Source organism: Heterodontus francisci, unplaced genomic scaffold (assembly GCF_036365525.1).
Source record: "Heterodontus francisci isolate sHetFra1 unplaced genomic scaffold, sHetFra1.hap1 HAP1_SCAFFOLD_705, whole genome shotgun sequence".
NCBI lineage: Eukaryota > Metazoa > Chordata > Chondrichthyes > Heterodontiformes > Heterodontidae > Heterodontus > Heterodontus francisci.
This window is the reverse complement of record NW_027142242.1, coordinates 277,988-291,727: the sequence shown is the minus strand read 5'-3', so window position 1 is coordinate 291,727 and position 13,740 is coordinate 277,988. Positions and strand designations below refer to the sequence as shown.

Genomic DNA, 13,740 nt, shown 5'->3' with positions numbered 1-13,740 from the left:
GACGAGCTGACCCGGAAGTGACGCCAGAGTTTCCCGATTTTGGCGGTTTATTTTCAAACAGTTCGCGCGGGGAAAGAGATGGAGCGGCTCAGAGATCAGAGCCTGTGATATGGCGGATAAAAGATACTCAGGTTCGTGCGGATCGGAAACTGGAAATCGCTGAATTGGAAGTTGTGGGGCGGGTAGAGAAGGGGTAATGCGAATCGTTAGTGGGGGGAGGGTTGGGGAAGGCTGTGTGTGGGGGAAGGGGAAGGCTGTGTGTGTGGGGGGAGGGGAAGGCTGTGTGTGTGGGGGAGGGGAAGGGGAAGGCTGTGTGTGTGTGTGTGTGTGGGGGGAGGGGGAGGGGGAGGGGAAGGCTGTGTGTGTGTGGGGGGAGGGGGAGGGGAAGGCTGTGTGTGTGTGGGGGGAGGGGAAGGCTGTGTGTGTGGGGGGAGGGGAAGGCTGTGTGTGTGGGGGAGGGGAAGGGGAAGGCTGTGTGTGTGTGTGTGGGGGGAGGGGATGGGTATGAGGAAATCAATGAGGGGGTGGAGGTATGGAAGGCAGGGGGAATGGTGGGGCAGTTTAAGTGGCGGGGAAGGCAGAAGACTGGAACACAGCAATCGAAACTAAATGATCAAGTTAAGGCATCCACACATAGATTGCCACACTGATCCTTAAGGGGACTTACTCTCTCCCTAGCTACCTTTTTACTCTTAATATACTTATAGAATCTTTTAGGATTCTCCTTTATTTTATCTGCCAGGGAAATCTCATGGCCCTTTTCACCCTCCTAATTTCCTCCTTAAGTGTATTCCTGCATCCCCTATACTCCTCGAGGGACTGGCTGCCGATACCTGACATATGCCTCCTTCTTTGTGCTGACCAGACCCTCAATATCCCTCGTCAACCAAAGCTCCCTAAACTTGTCATCCTTGGCTTCCATTTAACAGGAACATGCCGGCTTTGAACTCTTCCTATCTCTCTTTGAAAAGCCTCCCACTTGCCAGACGTCCCTTTACCTGTAAACAGCGTCTCCCATTCAACTTTTGAGAGTTCCTGTCTGATGCCATCGAAATTAGCCTTCCCCCAATTTAGGACTTCAACCTGAGGACCAGTCCTATCCGTTTCCGTAGTGTAAGTAGGTGGTAGGAGAATGGTGGGGACATGGTAGGGAATATGGGATTAATGTAGGATTAGTATAAATGGGTGGTTGTTGGTTGGCACGGACTCAGTGGGCCGAAGGGCCTGTTTCAGTGCTGTATCTCTATGACTATGACTAAGTGGTCGATCTTGGAAATTAGAGAGATTTCTTTCAGGAAATCCTATTTTGAGCTTAGGATCTGAGTAATTTAAGACACCGTGTGGTGAGTGTAACATGGCTTGAGAGGGACAGGTGAGTTTGGCCCCCTTGTTCCCGAAGCTCTCTAACACTTCGGGTTTTCCTCACCTTATGATTGGTTCTGTTATAAACTCATTGAAAAAAATGGATTGCTGTGATTAATCAATAATGCCATTATCGTTGTATCATGTGACATCCAGGATGGTAGAAGGTGAGCTCGATAGAGCTTGGTCTTATTTTCATGTAATAATTTAGTATTCCTGTTTCATGGTTTGAGTGTGGAGCATGTAAAGATGTTTATGAATATAAAAGCAGCTCACCCGTTATTGCCTTTGCAGGTGTACTGGAGCACTTGAAGAAACTGGAGAAACGCGCTAACAAGCTGGCGTCAGAGCAAGTGAAAGTACAGCACAGGGCGCGAGTCCTGGAGCAGGAAAAAGCGGTGGTTCAGACACTGAGAGCAAAAAGGGATTCGCTGAGAGCCAGAGTGATGGCACAGTCTGCTGGAGTAAGCGATGGTGTGAATTTGTGTTCTTGTTGTAGTGTGCTCACTGTCCAAGGTTAAGGCTTGGCTTCCAATCCAAACCTCCCCACAGGGCTCGAATTGTGAGCTGTTTACAACCCCAGACTCCCTTCCCTCACATTTTCCTTCTGGAAAGTCTTCGCATGTTTCATTTAGAAACATCCAGTCCCTGGTAGCAGTGGAGAGATGGGCTTGGAATCTGGTCCCAGCGTAAGAGGCACTTAGTTAAAATCATAGAATGTTTTGGCACTCAAATGGGCCACTTGACCCATCATGTCTGTGCTAGCCGATAAACGATCCACCTATTCTAATCCCACCTTCCAGTATTTGGTCCGTAGCCTTGCAGATTACAGCACTTGAGGTGCATATCCAGACTCTTTTTGAATGAGTTGAGGGTTTCTGCCTCAACTACCCCTTTAGGCAGTGAGTTTCAGACCCCCACCACCCTCTGGGTGGAAACGTTTTTCCTCATCTCCTCTCTACTTTTTCTACCAATCACTTTAAATCTATGCCCCCTCATCACTGACCTCTTTGCTAAGATGAATAAACCCTTCACCTCCACTCTATCCAGGCCCCTCAAAATTTTGTACATTTCAATCAGATTTCCCTTCAGCCTTCTCTGTTCCAAGGAGAACAACTCCAGCCTATCCAATCTTCCCTCATATCTACATTTTACCAGTCTTGGCAGCATCCTCGTAAATCTCTTCTGTACCCTCTCTAGTGCAATTACATCCTTTCTGTAATGAGATGACCAGAACTGCACACTGGGCTCAAGTTGCGGCCTAACCAATAAGTTATACAGTTCCAGCATAACCTCCCTGCCTCCTGTATTCTGTACCTTGGCTAATAAAGGAAAGGATACCAGGTTCCTTTTTAACCATCTTATCAACCTGTCCTGCTACCTTCAAGGATCTGTGGACATTCACTTCGAGATCCCTCACTTTTACACTTTTCTGTATTTTCCCATTAATCATGCATTCCTTTCCCTTCTTTGACTTCCCCAAATGCATCACCTCACACTTCTCCAGGTAGAATTCCATTTGCCACTTTACTGCCCATCTGACCAGACCATCAGTATCTTCCTGCAGCCTCCAGCTATCCTCTTCGCTATCTACCACACAGCCAATCTTTGTGTCATCTGCAAACTTTTTGATCCCATGGGATTTTATTTTTTTAACCAGTCTGCCATGTGGGACCTTGTCAAAAGCCTTGCTCAAACCCATGTAGACCATATCGACTTCACTACCCTCATCATCTTTGTTACTTCAAAAAATTCAATCAAGTTGGTCAAATAAGATCTTCCCTTAACAAATCCACGCTGACTATCCTTGATTAACCAGTGCCTTTCTAAGTTTAACCTGTCTCTCAGAATAGATTCCAATAATTTTCCCACTGCTGAGGTTAGACTGACTGGCCTGTAATTATTCAGTCTATCCCTCGCTTCCTTTTTAAACAGAGATACAATATTAGCAATTCTCCAATCCTCCAGCACCACACCTGTATCCAGTGAGGACTGGAAAATGATGGTCAGACCCTCTGCTATTTCCTCTCTTACTATTTTTAACTGCCTAGGGTACATTTCATCTGGCCCTGGGGCATTTATCAACTTTCAAGGATGCTAATCCCATTAATACTTCCTCTCTCCCTGTGTTTGTCACATCCAATACTTCACACTCCTCCTGCTTAACTACAGTATCTGCATCGTTCCCCCTCTTTTGTGAAGACAGATGCAAAATATTCTTTAAGAACCACACCAACATCTTCCGCCCCTACATATAGGTTACCTTTTTGGTCTTTTATTCGCCCTACTCTCTGTTTGATTTAGATTTTTTTTTGATTTCGAGATCAAGCACTGAAACAGGCCCTTCGGCCCACCGAGTCTGTGCCGACCATTAACCACCCATTTATACTAATCCTACACTAATCCCATATTCCTACCACATCCTCATCTGTCCCTATATTCCCCTACCACCTACCTATACTAGGAGCAATTTATAATGGCCAATTACCTATCAACCTGCAAGTCTTTTGGCTGTGGGAGGAAACCGGAGCACCCGGAGGAACCCCACGCAGACACAGGGAGAGCTTGCAAACTCCACACAGGCAGTACCCAGAATTGAACCCGGGTCGCTGGAGCTGTGAGGCTGCGGTGCTAACCACTGCGCCACTAGTTATCCTCTTACTGTCAATGTATCGATAACACATCTTTGGGTTCACCTTGATTTTGCTTGCCAATATTCTTTCATGTCCTCTCTTTGCTTTCCTAATTTCCTTTTTGATTTCACCTCTCCACTTTCTATAGTCCTCTCAGCTTTCTGTCGTCTTACATTCTTGGCGTTGAACATAAGCTTTCCTTTTCTGCCTTATCTAACCCTGTATGTAAGCTCCTTGACATCCATGGGGCTCTAGATTTGGCCGTCTCACCCTTTTTCTTTGTGGGAACATGTTTATTCTGAACCTGTTGAATCTCCCCTTTGCCTCCCACTGCTCTGACTCTGATTTACCTTCAAATAGCTGTTTCCATCCCACTTTTGCTAAATCACTCCTCCGTTTAGTAAAATTGGCTTTGCCCCAATTGAGAACTCTAACTCCTGTTCTATCTCTTTCCTTTTCCATAATTATGTTAAAACTGACTGAATTATGATCACTACACCAAAATGCTCTCCCATCTTCATTTCCTAAAACTAAGTCTAAAACTGCGCCCACTCTTGTTGGACTTGCTACATACTGGCCCAAAATGTTCACTTGAATGCACCTCAAGAATTCTCCCTCAATTCCTTTTATGGAGAAAGATTAAAAAGCTCACAGTTCAGCTCAAAGGATGTGACGGAGAGGGGAATCTTAAAACGGATGGAAAAGGTTAAATTCAGAGACGCCATTTTATTTGAACTATGAATGCAGACAAAGGATGGGAGGGGCACAGGAGAGGGGAGGGGTGATTGGAGGGAGGTGGGGGCAAGGGAGGAAGCATCCGAGGGAAGATGGGGGAATGGGCTTCATCACCTGGATTCACTTCCTGTTCAGTGCTCCTCTGTGTGTGTGAGCGAGCCTCACAGACTCTTGGTATTTTAGCTATAATTCTGTGCCCAGCCTTTGCCATAGTTGTAGAGTCTCAGTTATAAAAGATGCTGAGTTTCAGTATTAAGGGCAAGGTTTACCTCTCCTCAGTGTGAAGCCACTTTCTAGTCAGTGTCAGTCATTTATGGCAAGGAGGGGGTCATTCGGCCTATCTAGTCCATGCTAGCTCTCCACGGAGCTATGCAGTCAGTCCCACTCCCCAGTTTGTGTGTCTGCATTGGTATTTTTTTTTTCATTCATGGGATGTGGGCGTAGCTGGCTATGCCAGCATTTGTTGCCCATCCCTAATTGCCCTTGAGAAGTTGGTGGTGAGCTGCCTTCTTGAACCGCTGCAATCCAGGTGAGGTAGGTGCACTCACAGTGCCGTTAGGAAGGGCATTCCAGGAATTTGTCCCAGGGACAGTGAAGGAACGGCGATATCGTTCCAATTCAGGATGGTGTGTGACTAGGAGGGGAACTTGCAGGTGGTGGTGTTCCCATGCATTTGCTGCCCTTGTCCTTCTAGTTGGTAGCAGTCATAGGTTTGAAAGGTGCTGTCTAAGGAGCCTTGGTGCGTTGCAGCAGTGCATCTTGTAGATGGTACACACTGCTGCCACTGTGCGTCGGTGGTGGAGGGAGTGAATGTTTGTAGATGGGATGCCAATCAAGCGGGCTGCTTTGTCCTGGATGGTGTCGAGCTTCTTGAGTGTTGTTGGAGCTGGACCCATCCAGGCAAGTGGAGAGTATTCCATCACACTCCTGACTTGTGCCTTGTAGATGATGGACAGGCTTTGGGGAGTCAGGAGGTGAGTTACTTGCTGCAGGATTCCTAGCCTCTGACCTGCTCTTGTAGCCATGATATTTATATGGCTACTCCAGTTCAGTTTTGGGTCAATGGTAGCCCCTAGGATGTGATCGTGGGGCATTCAGTGATTGTAATGCCATTGAATGTAATGGGGAGATGGTTAGATTCTCTCTTGTTGGAGATGGTCATTGCCTGGCAGTTGTGTGGCGCGAATGTTACTTGCCACTTATCAGCCCAAGCCTGGATATTGTCCAGGTCTTGCTGCATTTCTACACGGACTGCTTCAGTATCTGAGGAGTCACGAATGGTGCTGAACATTGTGCAATCATCAGCGAACATCCCCACTTCTGACCTTATGATTGAAGGAAGGTCATTGATGAAGTAGCTGAAGATGGTTGGGCCTGGGACACTACCCTGAGGAACTCCTGCAGTGATGTCCTGGAGCTCCGAAGAGTACTGACTCATTAGCTGAGGGAGGGTGGTTGGTGGTAATCAGCAGGAGGTTTCCATGCCCATGTTTGACCTGATACCATGAGACTTCATGGGGTCTGGAGTTGATGTTGAGGACTTCAAGGATGAGAGCTTCTAGTGGACAGCAGCAGCTGGGGGCAGGAGGGCACCCCCTGAAGGTTAAGATATTGGGGTGAGATGTAATATTGCCTACAGGCAGCTAGTAACAACTTCATTGAGTGTTGGTCTCTCATTCCCACGCTAACACCTACACTCTTAACCGTGCAGCCCATGTTGGATATTCTAGCACAGACACAAACAGTTTCAACACCACAGTTGGACCAGATGGATGTCTTTAACACTTTACTGAAGGAGAGGGTTGAAAGTCTGCAGGACATTCTGGAGTCGTTTCACCTTACAGGTGGGTCCCTTTACACCTGAATATCACTCTACTTCACAGCTGGATAGTGTGGTGTGAGCATCAACTACACACACGCAGACTCACTCTACATACTACACCGAGCTCTGACAACAAACATGTTGCACCTTGGCAGCGTATCGACTGCCCCCCCCCCCACCAACCCTCAGCAAAGCCTGCAAGCATACTCTGAGCGATGTTCTGATGAAAGGTCACAAACCTGAAACGTTAACTCTGCTTCTCTCTCCACAGATGCTGCCTGACCTACTGAGTATTTCCAGCACTTTGTTTTTATTTCAAATTTCCAGCATCTGTAGTATTTTGCTTTTATTATTAGGCTCGGAGCAAGTTTGGTTTATTCACTGTCCTGTAATATTGTGGGGCTCAGTCACTCTAAACTTGACATAAAAACAGAAATTGCTGGAAATACTTAGCACGTCAGGCAGCATCTGTGGAGAGAGAAACAGTTAACGCTTCAGGTCTGTTAAACTTGGTATGTTCACTGACAATTGAACATATAACTGGATAACAGTAACATGAATCATGACAACTTCAGGCTAATCCTCGCCACTATATTTCATTCAGTGTATTGGCAGTTTAAGTAATGGCCCCCTGGTGACGGTGATCATAACTTGACAATATAATCCCATAGTTCAAAACTATACTCAGTCTACAAACTAGCAGAATGGAGAAGTAGCATACACAAATTAACTGGGGTTTGTGCACAGGGATCATTTTGTCAAGAGGGTACCTGGGACATGCAGGCAAAGTGCAATCTAAGGATGGTTAAATGCAGACCAAAACAAAATTATGCCAAATGGATTAACAATTTTAAACAAAGGGAAAACCTGAGCAAATCAAACTTTTAAGTATTTCACAAATCTATAGTAAATATTCTTTCCCATAAGTGGACCTTGTGTCCGCTATGATCTGGAGAGCGCCCTTATTGCCCAGTATCTAGTTAAACAGCACTAGGGCCTGGGGGCCCGCATTGTATGTAACTGGATACAGTGATCTCGCGTGATGCTACATGTTCTCTCTCTTCAGAAGGCAGCCTAAAAGACACAAGTGAGGCCAAGACAATAGTAAGCTAAGAAACTTGTTTAGTTTAACAGAATATGCCATGAACTAGATATAGTTTTCTAGTGATAATCCATTCCCATCTACTTTCATAACTTTACAGTGTACACTCTCAAGTTAGTGGTTCCTAAACAAACAGGTGTTTATCTTTTGCTTACAAGCAGTAAGAGCTCACTCTGCCATAATCAAATGTTTGTGCTTCTGACTGACTCAACATCACCTAGAGAGCAAGACCTGTGTCCGACTTACCCACGCCGCCTAGAGAGATGTGTGTCTGACTGTCCCAGACTGCATGCTTTGGACAGAGATGCAGGTTTGGATTGGAGTCTGACTCCCAATATCTCTGCACCCAAAATCGCCCAGCATTCCCTCATTCAAGGTAAAATTATTACTTTTCGTTTTTTTACCAAAATGTCCCACCTCACATTTACAACATTGAATTCCATCTGCCAATGTTTTGTCCATTTCACCATCTTATCAATGTCCCCTTGCAGCTTCCTTTGATCCTCAATTATTTATTCTCCCTCCTATTTTACAATTATCTGTAAATTCAGACACTGCTCCCTCTCTAGCCCGATATCCAAATCAATAATGTGCAAAATGAAAAGAGGTGCTCCCAAAATACAAACCCTTTGGAACACCAGTACCCACTGAGAAACTGCCCTTAAATCTGACTCTTTCCTCCCTTCTGATCAGTTTTTAAACCAGCTTTCTCCCCTCCCACTAAATCCAAACCCCTTCTGCACCAGTGGTCTCTTGTGTGGTTCCTTGTCAAAGACTTTCTGAAAGTCCATGCTCACTACATTCGCTGCATTTCCCATCCACCATATCCACCGCCTCAAAGAATCCCATCTGGTTTATCAACACCACATTCCTTCCTACATCTGCGTTAGCTGCTTCTAATTATTTACCTTGTCGATCTTTAGTCATTTCAACTTTAATTATATTTCAAACTTTTCCCTGCCCACAGATGTGAAACTAACGGAGTTTTAATTACCTGAGTTAGCTCTGTCCCTTTTTGCACTGGAGATTACATTGCTCACTCTCAACAGAAGCTTGAAGTATCATTTCTGGGTTCTCCTCTATTTATTCCACTCCTGAACATAAAAACATAAGAAACAAGTGCAGGAGTTGGCTATTCGGTCCTTCGAGCCTGCTCTGCCATCAATATTGAAAAGCAGAGCTGGCTCAAATGGCCTACTCCAGCTCCTATTTCTTATGTTCTTATGTAAGATCGTGGCTGATCTTCTACCTAAACATCTTCCTGCACTGTCCCAATATCTCTTAATTCCCTTAGTATCCAAAAATCTAATCGATCTGTCTTGAATATACTCAACAACTGAGCATCCACAGCTCTCTGGGGTAGAGAATTCCAAAAGATTCACATCACTATTGAGTGAAGAAATTGCTCCTCATCTCCGTCCTAAATGGCCGACTGCTTTTCTGAGACTGTGACCCTGTCAGTTCTAGGTTCCCTAGCCAGGGGAAACAACCTCCAGCATCCACCCTTTCAAGCTCCTTCAGAATTTTATATGCTTCAATGAGATCACCTCTCATTCCCCTAAACTCCAGGGAATTAGGCCTAGTCTACTCAATTACAGGGGAGGCGGTGGTGTAGTGATAACTTTACTGGACTAGTAGCCTAGAGGCCCAGGCTAGTGCTCCAGGGGCATGGATTCGAATCCACCACGGCAGATGGTGAAATTTGAATTCAATTAATAAATCTGGAATTTTAAAAAAAAAGCTAGTCTAATGATGACCATGAAACTATGGTCAATTGTTGTAAAAGCCCCATCTGGTTCACTAATGTCCTTTTAGGGAAGGAAATCTGACGCCCTTACCTGGTCTGGCCTACACGTGATTCCAGATCCACAGCCGGTGACAGTTGACTCTTAAGTGCCCTCTGAGATGGCGTAGCAAGCTACTCAGAAATAGTAGTAAACCTGAGGATTGGGAGGATTTTAGATTACAGCAAGGGAGGACGAAGAAACTGATATAGAAAGGGAAACTAGAATATGAATGTAAGCTAGCAAAAAATATAAAAACGGACTGTAAAAACTTCTACAGATATGTAAAAAAGGAAACGTTTGGCTAAGACAAATGTGGGTCCATTACAGGCAGAGTCGGGAGAATTTATAATGGGGAATAGAGAAATGGCAGAGAAGACACTTTGTGTCTGTCTTCACTGAGGAAGATATAAGAAATCTCCCAGAATTAGAGATCCAAGGGATATGGAGGAGTGAGTAATTGATGGAAATTAATATTAGTAAGAAGGTTTAATTGGAGAAATTAATGGGGCTGAAAGTTGATAAGTCCACGGGACCTGTTATTCTATATCCCAGAGTGTTGATAGAGGTAGCTATGGAGATAGTGGATGCACTGGTGATCATCTTCCAAAGTTTTATAGATTCTGGAGCAGTTCCTGCAGATTGGAAGGTTGCAAATGTCACCCCACTATTTAAGAAGGGAGGGAGAGAGAAAATAGGAATTTCAGACCTGTTAGCCTTACAATCAGTCATGGGGACAATGCTAGAATCTATTCTAAAGGATGTGATAAATGGACATTTGAATAATAATGATCTGATTGGGCATAGTCAACATGAATTTATAAATGGGAAATCATGTTTGACAAACCTGTTGGAGTTTTTTGAGGATGTTACTAACAGAATTAATAAAGGGGAGTCGGTGGACATAGCATACTTGGATTTTCAGAAGGCTTTTGATAAAAGTCACCCACCGGAGGTTGTTTAGCAAAATTAAAGCACATGGGATGGGAGGTAATATACTGGCATGGATTAAGGATTGGTTAACGGACAGAAAGCAAGAGAGTAGGAATAAACTGTCATTCTCGCTTTGGCAGGCTGTGACTAGTGGGGTACCACAGGGATCAGTGCTTGGGGCCCAGCTGTTCACAACATATATCAATGATTTGGATGTGGGGACCAAATATAGTATTTCCAAGTTCGCGGAAGGCACAAAACTAGGTGGGAATGTGTGTTGTGAGGAAGATGCAAAGCGGCTTCAAAGGGATTTGGACAGATTTAGTGAGTGGGCGAGAACTTGGCAGATGGAATATAATGTGGAAAAATGTGAGGTTTTCCACTTTGGTAGGAGGAATAGATGTGCAGAGTATTTCTTAAATGGTAAGAGATTAGAAAGTGTAGATATACAAAGGGACCTGGGTGTCCTTGTCAATATGTTACTGAAAGCTAACATGCAAGTGCAGCAAGCAATTAGGAAGGTTAATGGTATGTTAGCCTTTATTGCAAGAGGATTTGAGTACAGGAGTAGTGAAGTCTTGCTTCAATTGTAAAGAACCTTGGTTAGACTACACTTGAGTACTGTGTGTAGTTTTGGTCCCCTTACCTTAGTAAGGGTATTATTGCCAAAGAGGGAGTGCAACGAAGGTTCACCAGACTTGTTCCTGGCATGGCGGGACTGTCCTATGAAGAGAGATTGGGGAAACTGGGCCTGTATTCTCTAGAGTTTCGAAGATTGAGAGGTGATCTCATTGAAACCTACAAAATACTTAGTGATAGACAGGGTAGATGCAGCTAAGATGTTTCCCCTGGTTGGGGAGTCCAGAACCAGGGGACACTATTTCAAAATAAGGGGGAAGCCACTTAGGACAGAGATGAGGAAATATTTCTTTACTCAGAGGGTTGTGAATCTTTGGAATTCTGTACCCCAGAGGGCTGTGGAAGCTCAGTCATTGAGTATGTTTAAAGCAGAGATTGACAGATTTCTAAATACCAATGACATGAGGAGATATGGGGATAGTGTGGGAAAAAGGCACTGAAGTGGATGATCAGCCATGATCATATTGAATGGCGGTGCAGACTCGATGGGCTGAATGGCCTACTCCTGCTCCTATGTTCCTACCCTGCTAGTTAAAGCCTGCCAACCTAAAAAAAATCACTTTTTTCTTACTCTCTGTTTTCTGTCTGCTAACCAATCTCAATCTATATTAATATATTACTCCCAAACCCATTAGCCCCAATTTTGTGTAGTAACCTCCTGTGTGGCGCCTTACCAAATGCATTTTGAAAATCTAAATATACAACATCCGCTGGTTTCCTCCTTACCTACCCTGCTAGTTACACCTCAAAAAAACAAAGATTTGTCAAATGTGATTTCCCATTCATAAATCAGTGTAGACTCTGCCTAATCATTTGATTTTCTCAGTGCCCTGTTGCCGCATCCCTAATAATAGATTCTAGCATGACTGATGTTGGGCTAACTGACCTATACAAAGAACAAAGAAAATTACAGCACAGGAACAAGCCCTTCGGCCCTCCAAGCCTACGCCGATCCAAATCCTCTATCTAAATCTGTCGCCTATTTTCTAAGGGTCTGTATCTCTTTACTTCCTGCCCATTCATGTATCTGTCTAGATACATCTTAAAAGACGCTATCGTGCCCGCGTCTACCACCTCCGCTGGCAAAGCGTTCCATGCACCCACCACCCTCTGCGTAAAGAAATTTCCACGCATATCCCCCCTAAACTTTTCCCCTTTCACTTTGAACTCGTGTCCCCTTGTAATTGAATCCCCCACTCTGGGGGGGAAAAAGCTTCTTGCTATCCACTCTGTCTATACCTCTCATGATTTTGTACACCTCAATCAGGTCCCCCCTCAACCTCCGTCTTTCTAATTAAAATAATCCTAATCTACTCAACCTCTCTTCATAGCTATAGTTCCCTGTTTTTGTTCCCCTCTCTTCTTTCTTGAACAAGGGGGTTATGTTTGCTACCTTCCAATCCACAGGGACTAGAATCTAGGGAATTTTGGAAAATCAAAATCCATGCATCCATTATCTCTGTAGCTATCTCTTCCGCCTCCATACTCAACAAATCCCCTGGACATGATGGTAGACTTTTAGACCCATAATTTCTCTAGTACCATTACCCTCTTTCACTCTGGTTGTTCACCCTGTTATGGTTCTCTCCGCTTCCTGAAATGTATGGGACACAGACTTGAACTGATTTGGCGGACAACTGGGTTAACCATTCACTGCCAGATCTGGCTAGACCGCATATAGCACTATTGGGTCCTGCTCACTTCCAGGATCATCCTTGAATGTGAATGTTACTCTTCTCTGCTCTGCTGCAAATATTCTTAAACCCCTCTCCCCTGTCTCCTCCACTCTTACTTCCAACAAGTGCGAGGAGCTCATGGATCTCTTGGTAACCAAAATTGAGACGATCTGATTGTCTGCCTTTGCCACTTTCCTCCCTTCCCCGAGCCCACCGGGCCAAACTTCCTCTCAGGCTCCCCCCACCCTTGCTCTGAACTTGTATCTTTCTCTCGTTTCTTCTATTTCCCCTCATGCCCTCTCTGAGCTCAACAGGATCATGAGACCAGTCTCCTGTGCTCTCGACCCTATTCCCACTAAACTACTGATCACCCATGTCCTAGCTTCCATGTTAGCTGATATGGGTGTGGATGGAGATGAGGAATAACAAGGGTCAGAAAACAGTATTTATACCATTGGACAGAGCATTAAGCAAGAAATAATTGGACCTTGTAACAAAGGCAATGCAATAATTGTGGGGGACTTTAATCTTCATATAGATAGGAAATAGGAAGGGTGCGGTAACAATGTTGGGGCTGTACTACAGGCCTCCCAACAGCGAGCGTGAGATAGAGGTACAAATATGTAAACAGATTATGGAAAGCTGTAGGAGCAAAAGGGTGGTGTTGATAGGAGATTTTAATTTTCCCAACATTGACTGGGATTCACTTAATGTTAGAGGTCTAGATGGAGCAGAATTTGTAAGGAGCATCCAGGAGGGTTTTCTAGAGCAGTATGTAAATAGTCCAACTCGGGAAGGGGCCATACTGGACCTGGTGTTGGGAAATGAGCCGGGCCAGGTGGTTGACGTTTCAGTAGGGGACTACTTTGGGAATAGTGATCACAATTCCGTAAGTTTTAGAATACTCATGGACAAAGACGAGATTGGTCCTAAAGGAAGAGTGCTAAATTGGGGGAAGGCCAACTAGACCAAAATTCGGCAGGAGCTGGGGAATGTAGATTGGGAGCAGCTGTTTGAAGGTAAATCCACTTTTGATATGTGGGAGGCTTTTAAA

At 44.7% G+C, this 13,740-nt stretch overlaps 1 protein-coding gene across 2 annotated transcripts in view; it reads left to right on the top strand.

The window, feature by feature from the left end:
* The first annotated feature begins 24 nt into the window (after positions 1-24).
* Positions 25-13,740, top strand: part of cenpo (centromere protein O) — a 38,450-nt gene continuing 24,734 nt past the window's right edge. Inside the window, exons 1-3 of one of the 2 annotated variants that reach the window (XM_068028432.1) lie at positions 25-131; positions 1,657-1,826; positions 6,442-6,574. In XM_068028432.1, the coding sequence (XP_067884533.1) occupies positions 110-131; positions 1,657-1,826; positions 6,442-6,574 (325 nt within the window). In that variant the 5' untranslated portion in view covers positions 25-109. Of the gene's footprint in view, positions 132-1,656; positions 1,827-6,441; positions 6,575-7,816; positions 8,031-13,740 lie in introns of those variants that run through there. The other variant, XM_068028433.1, reaches the window with a different exon arrangement.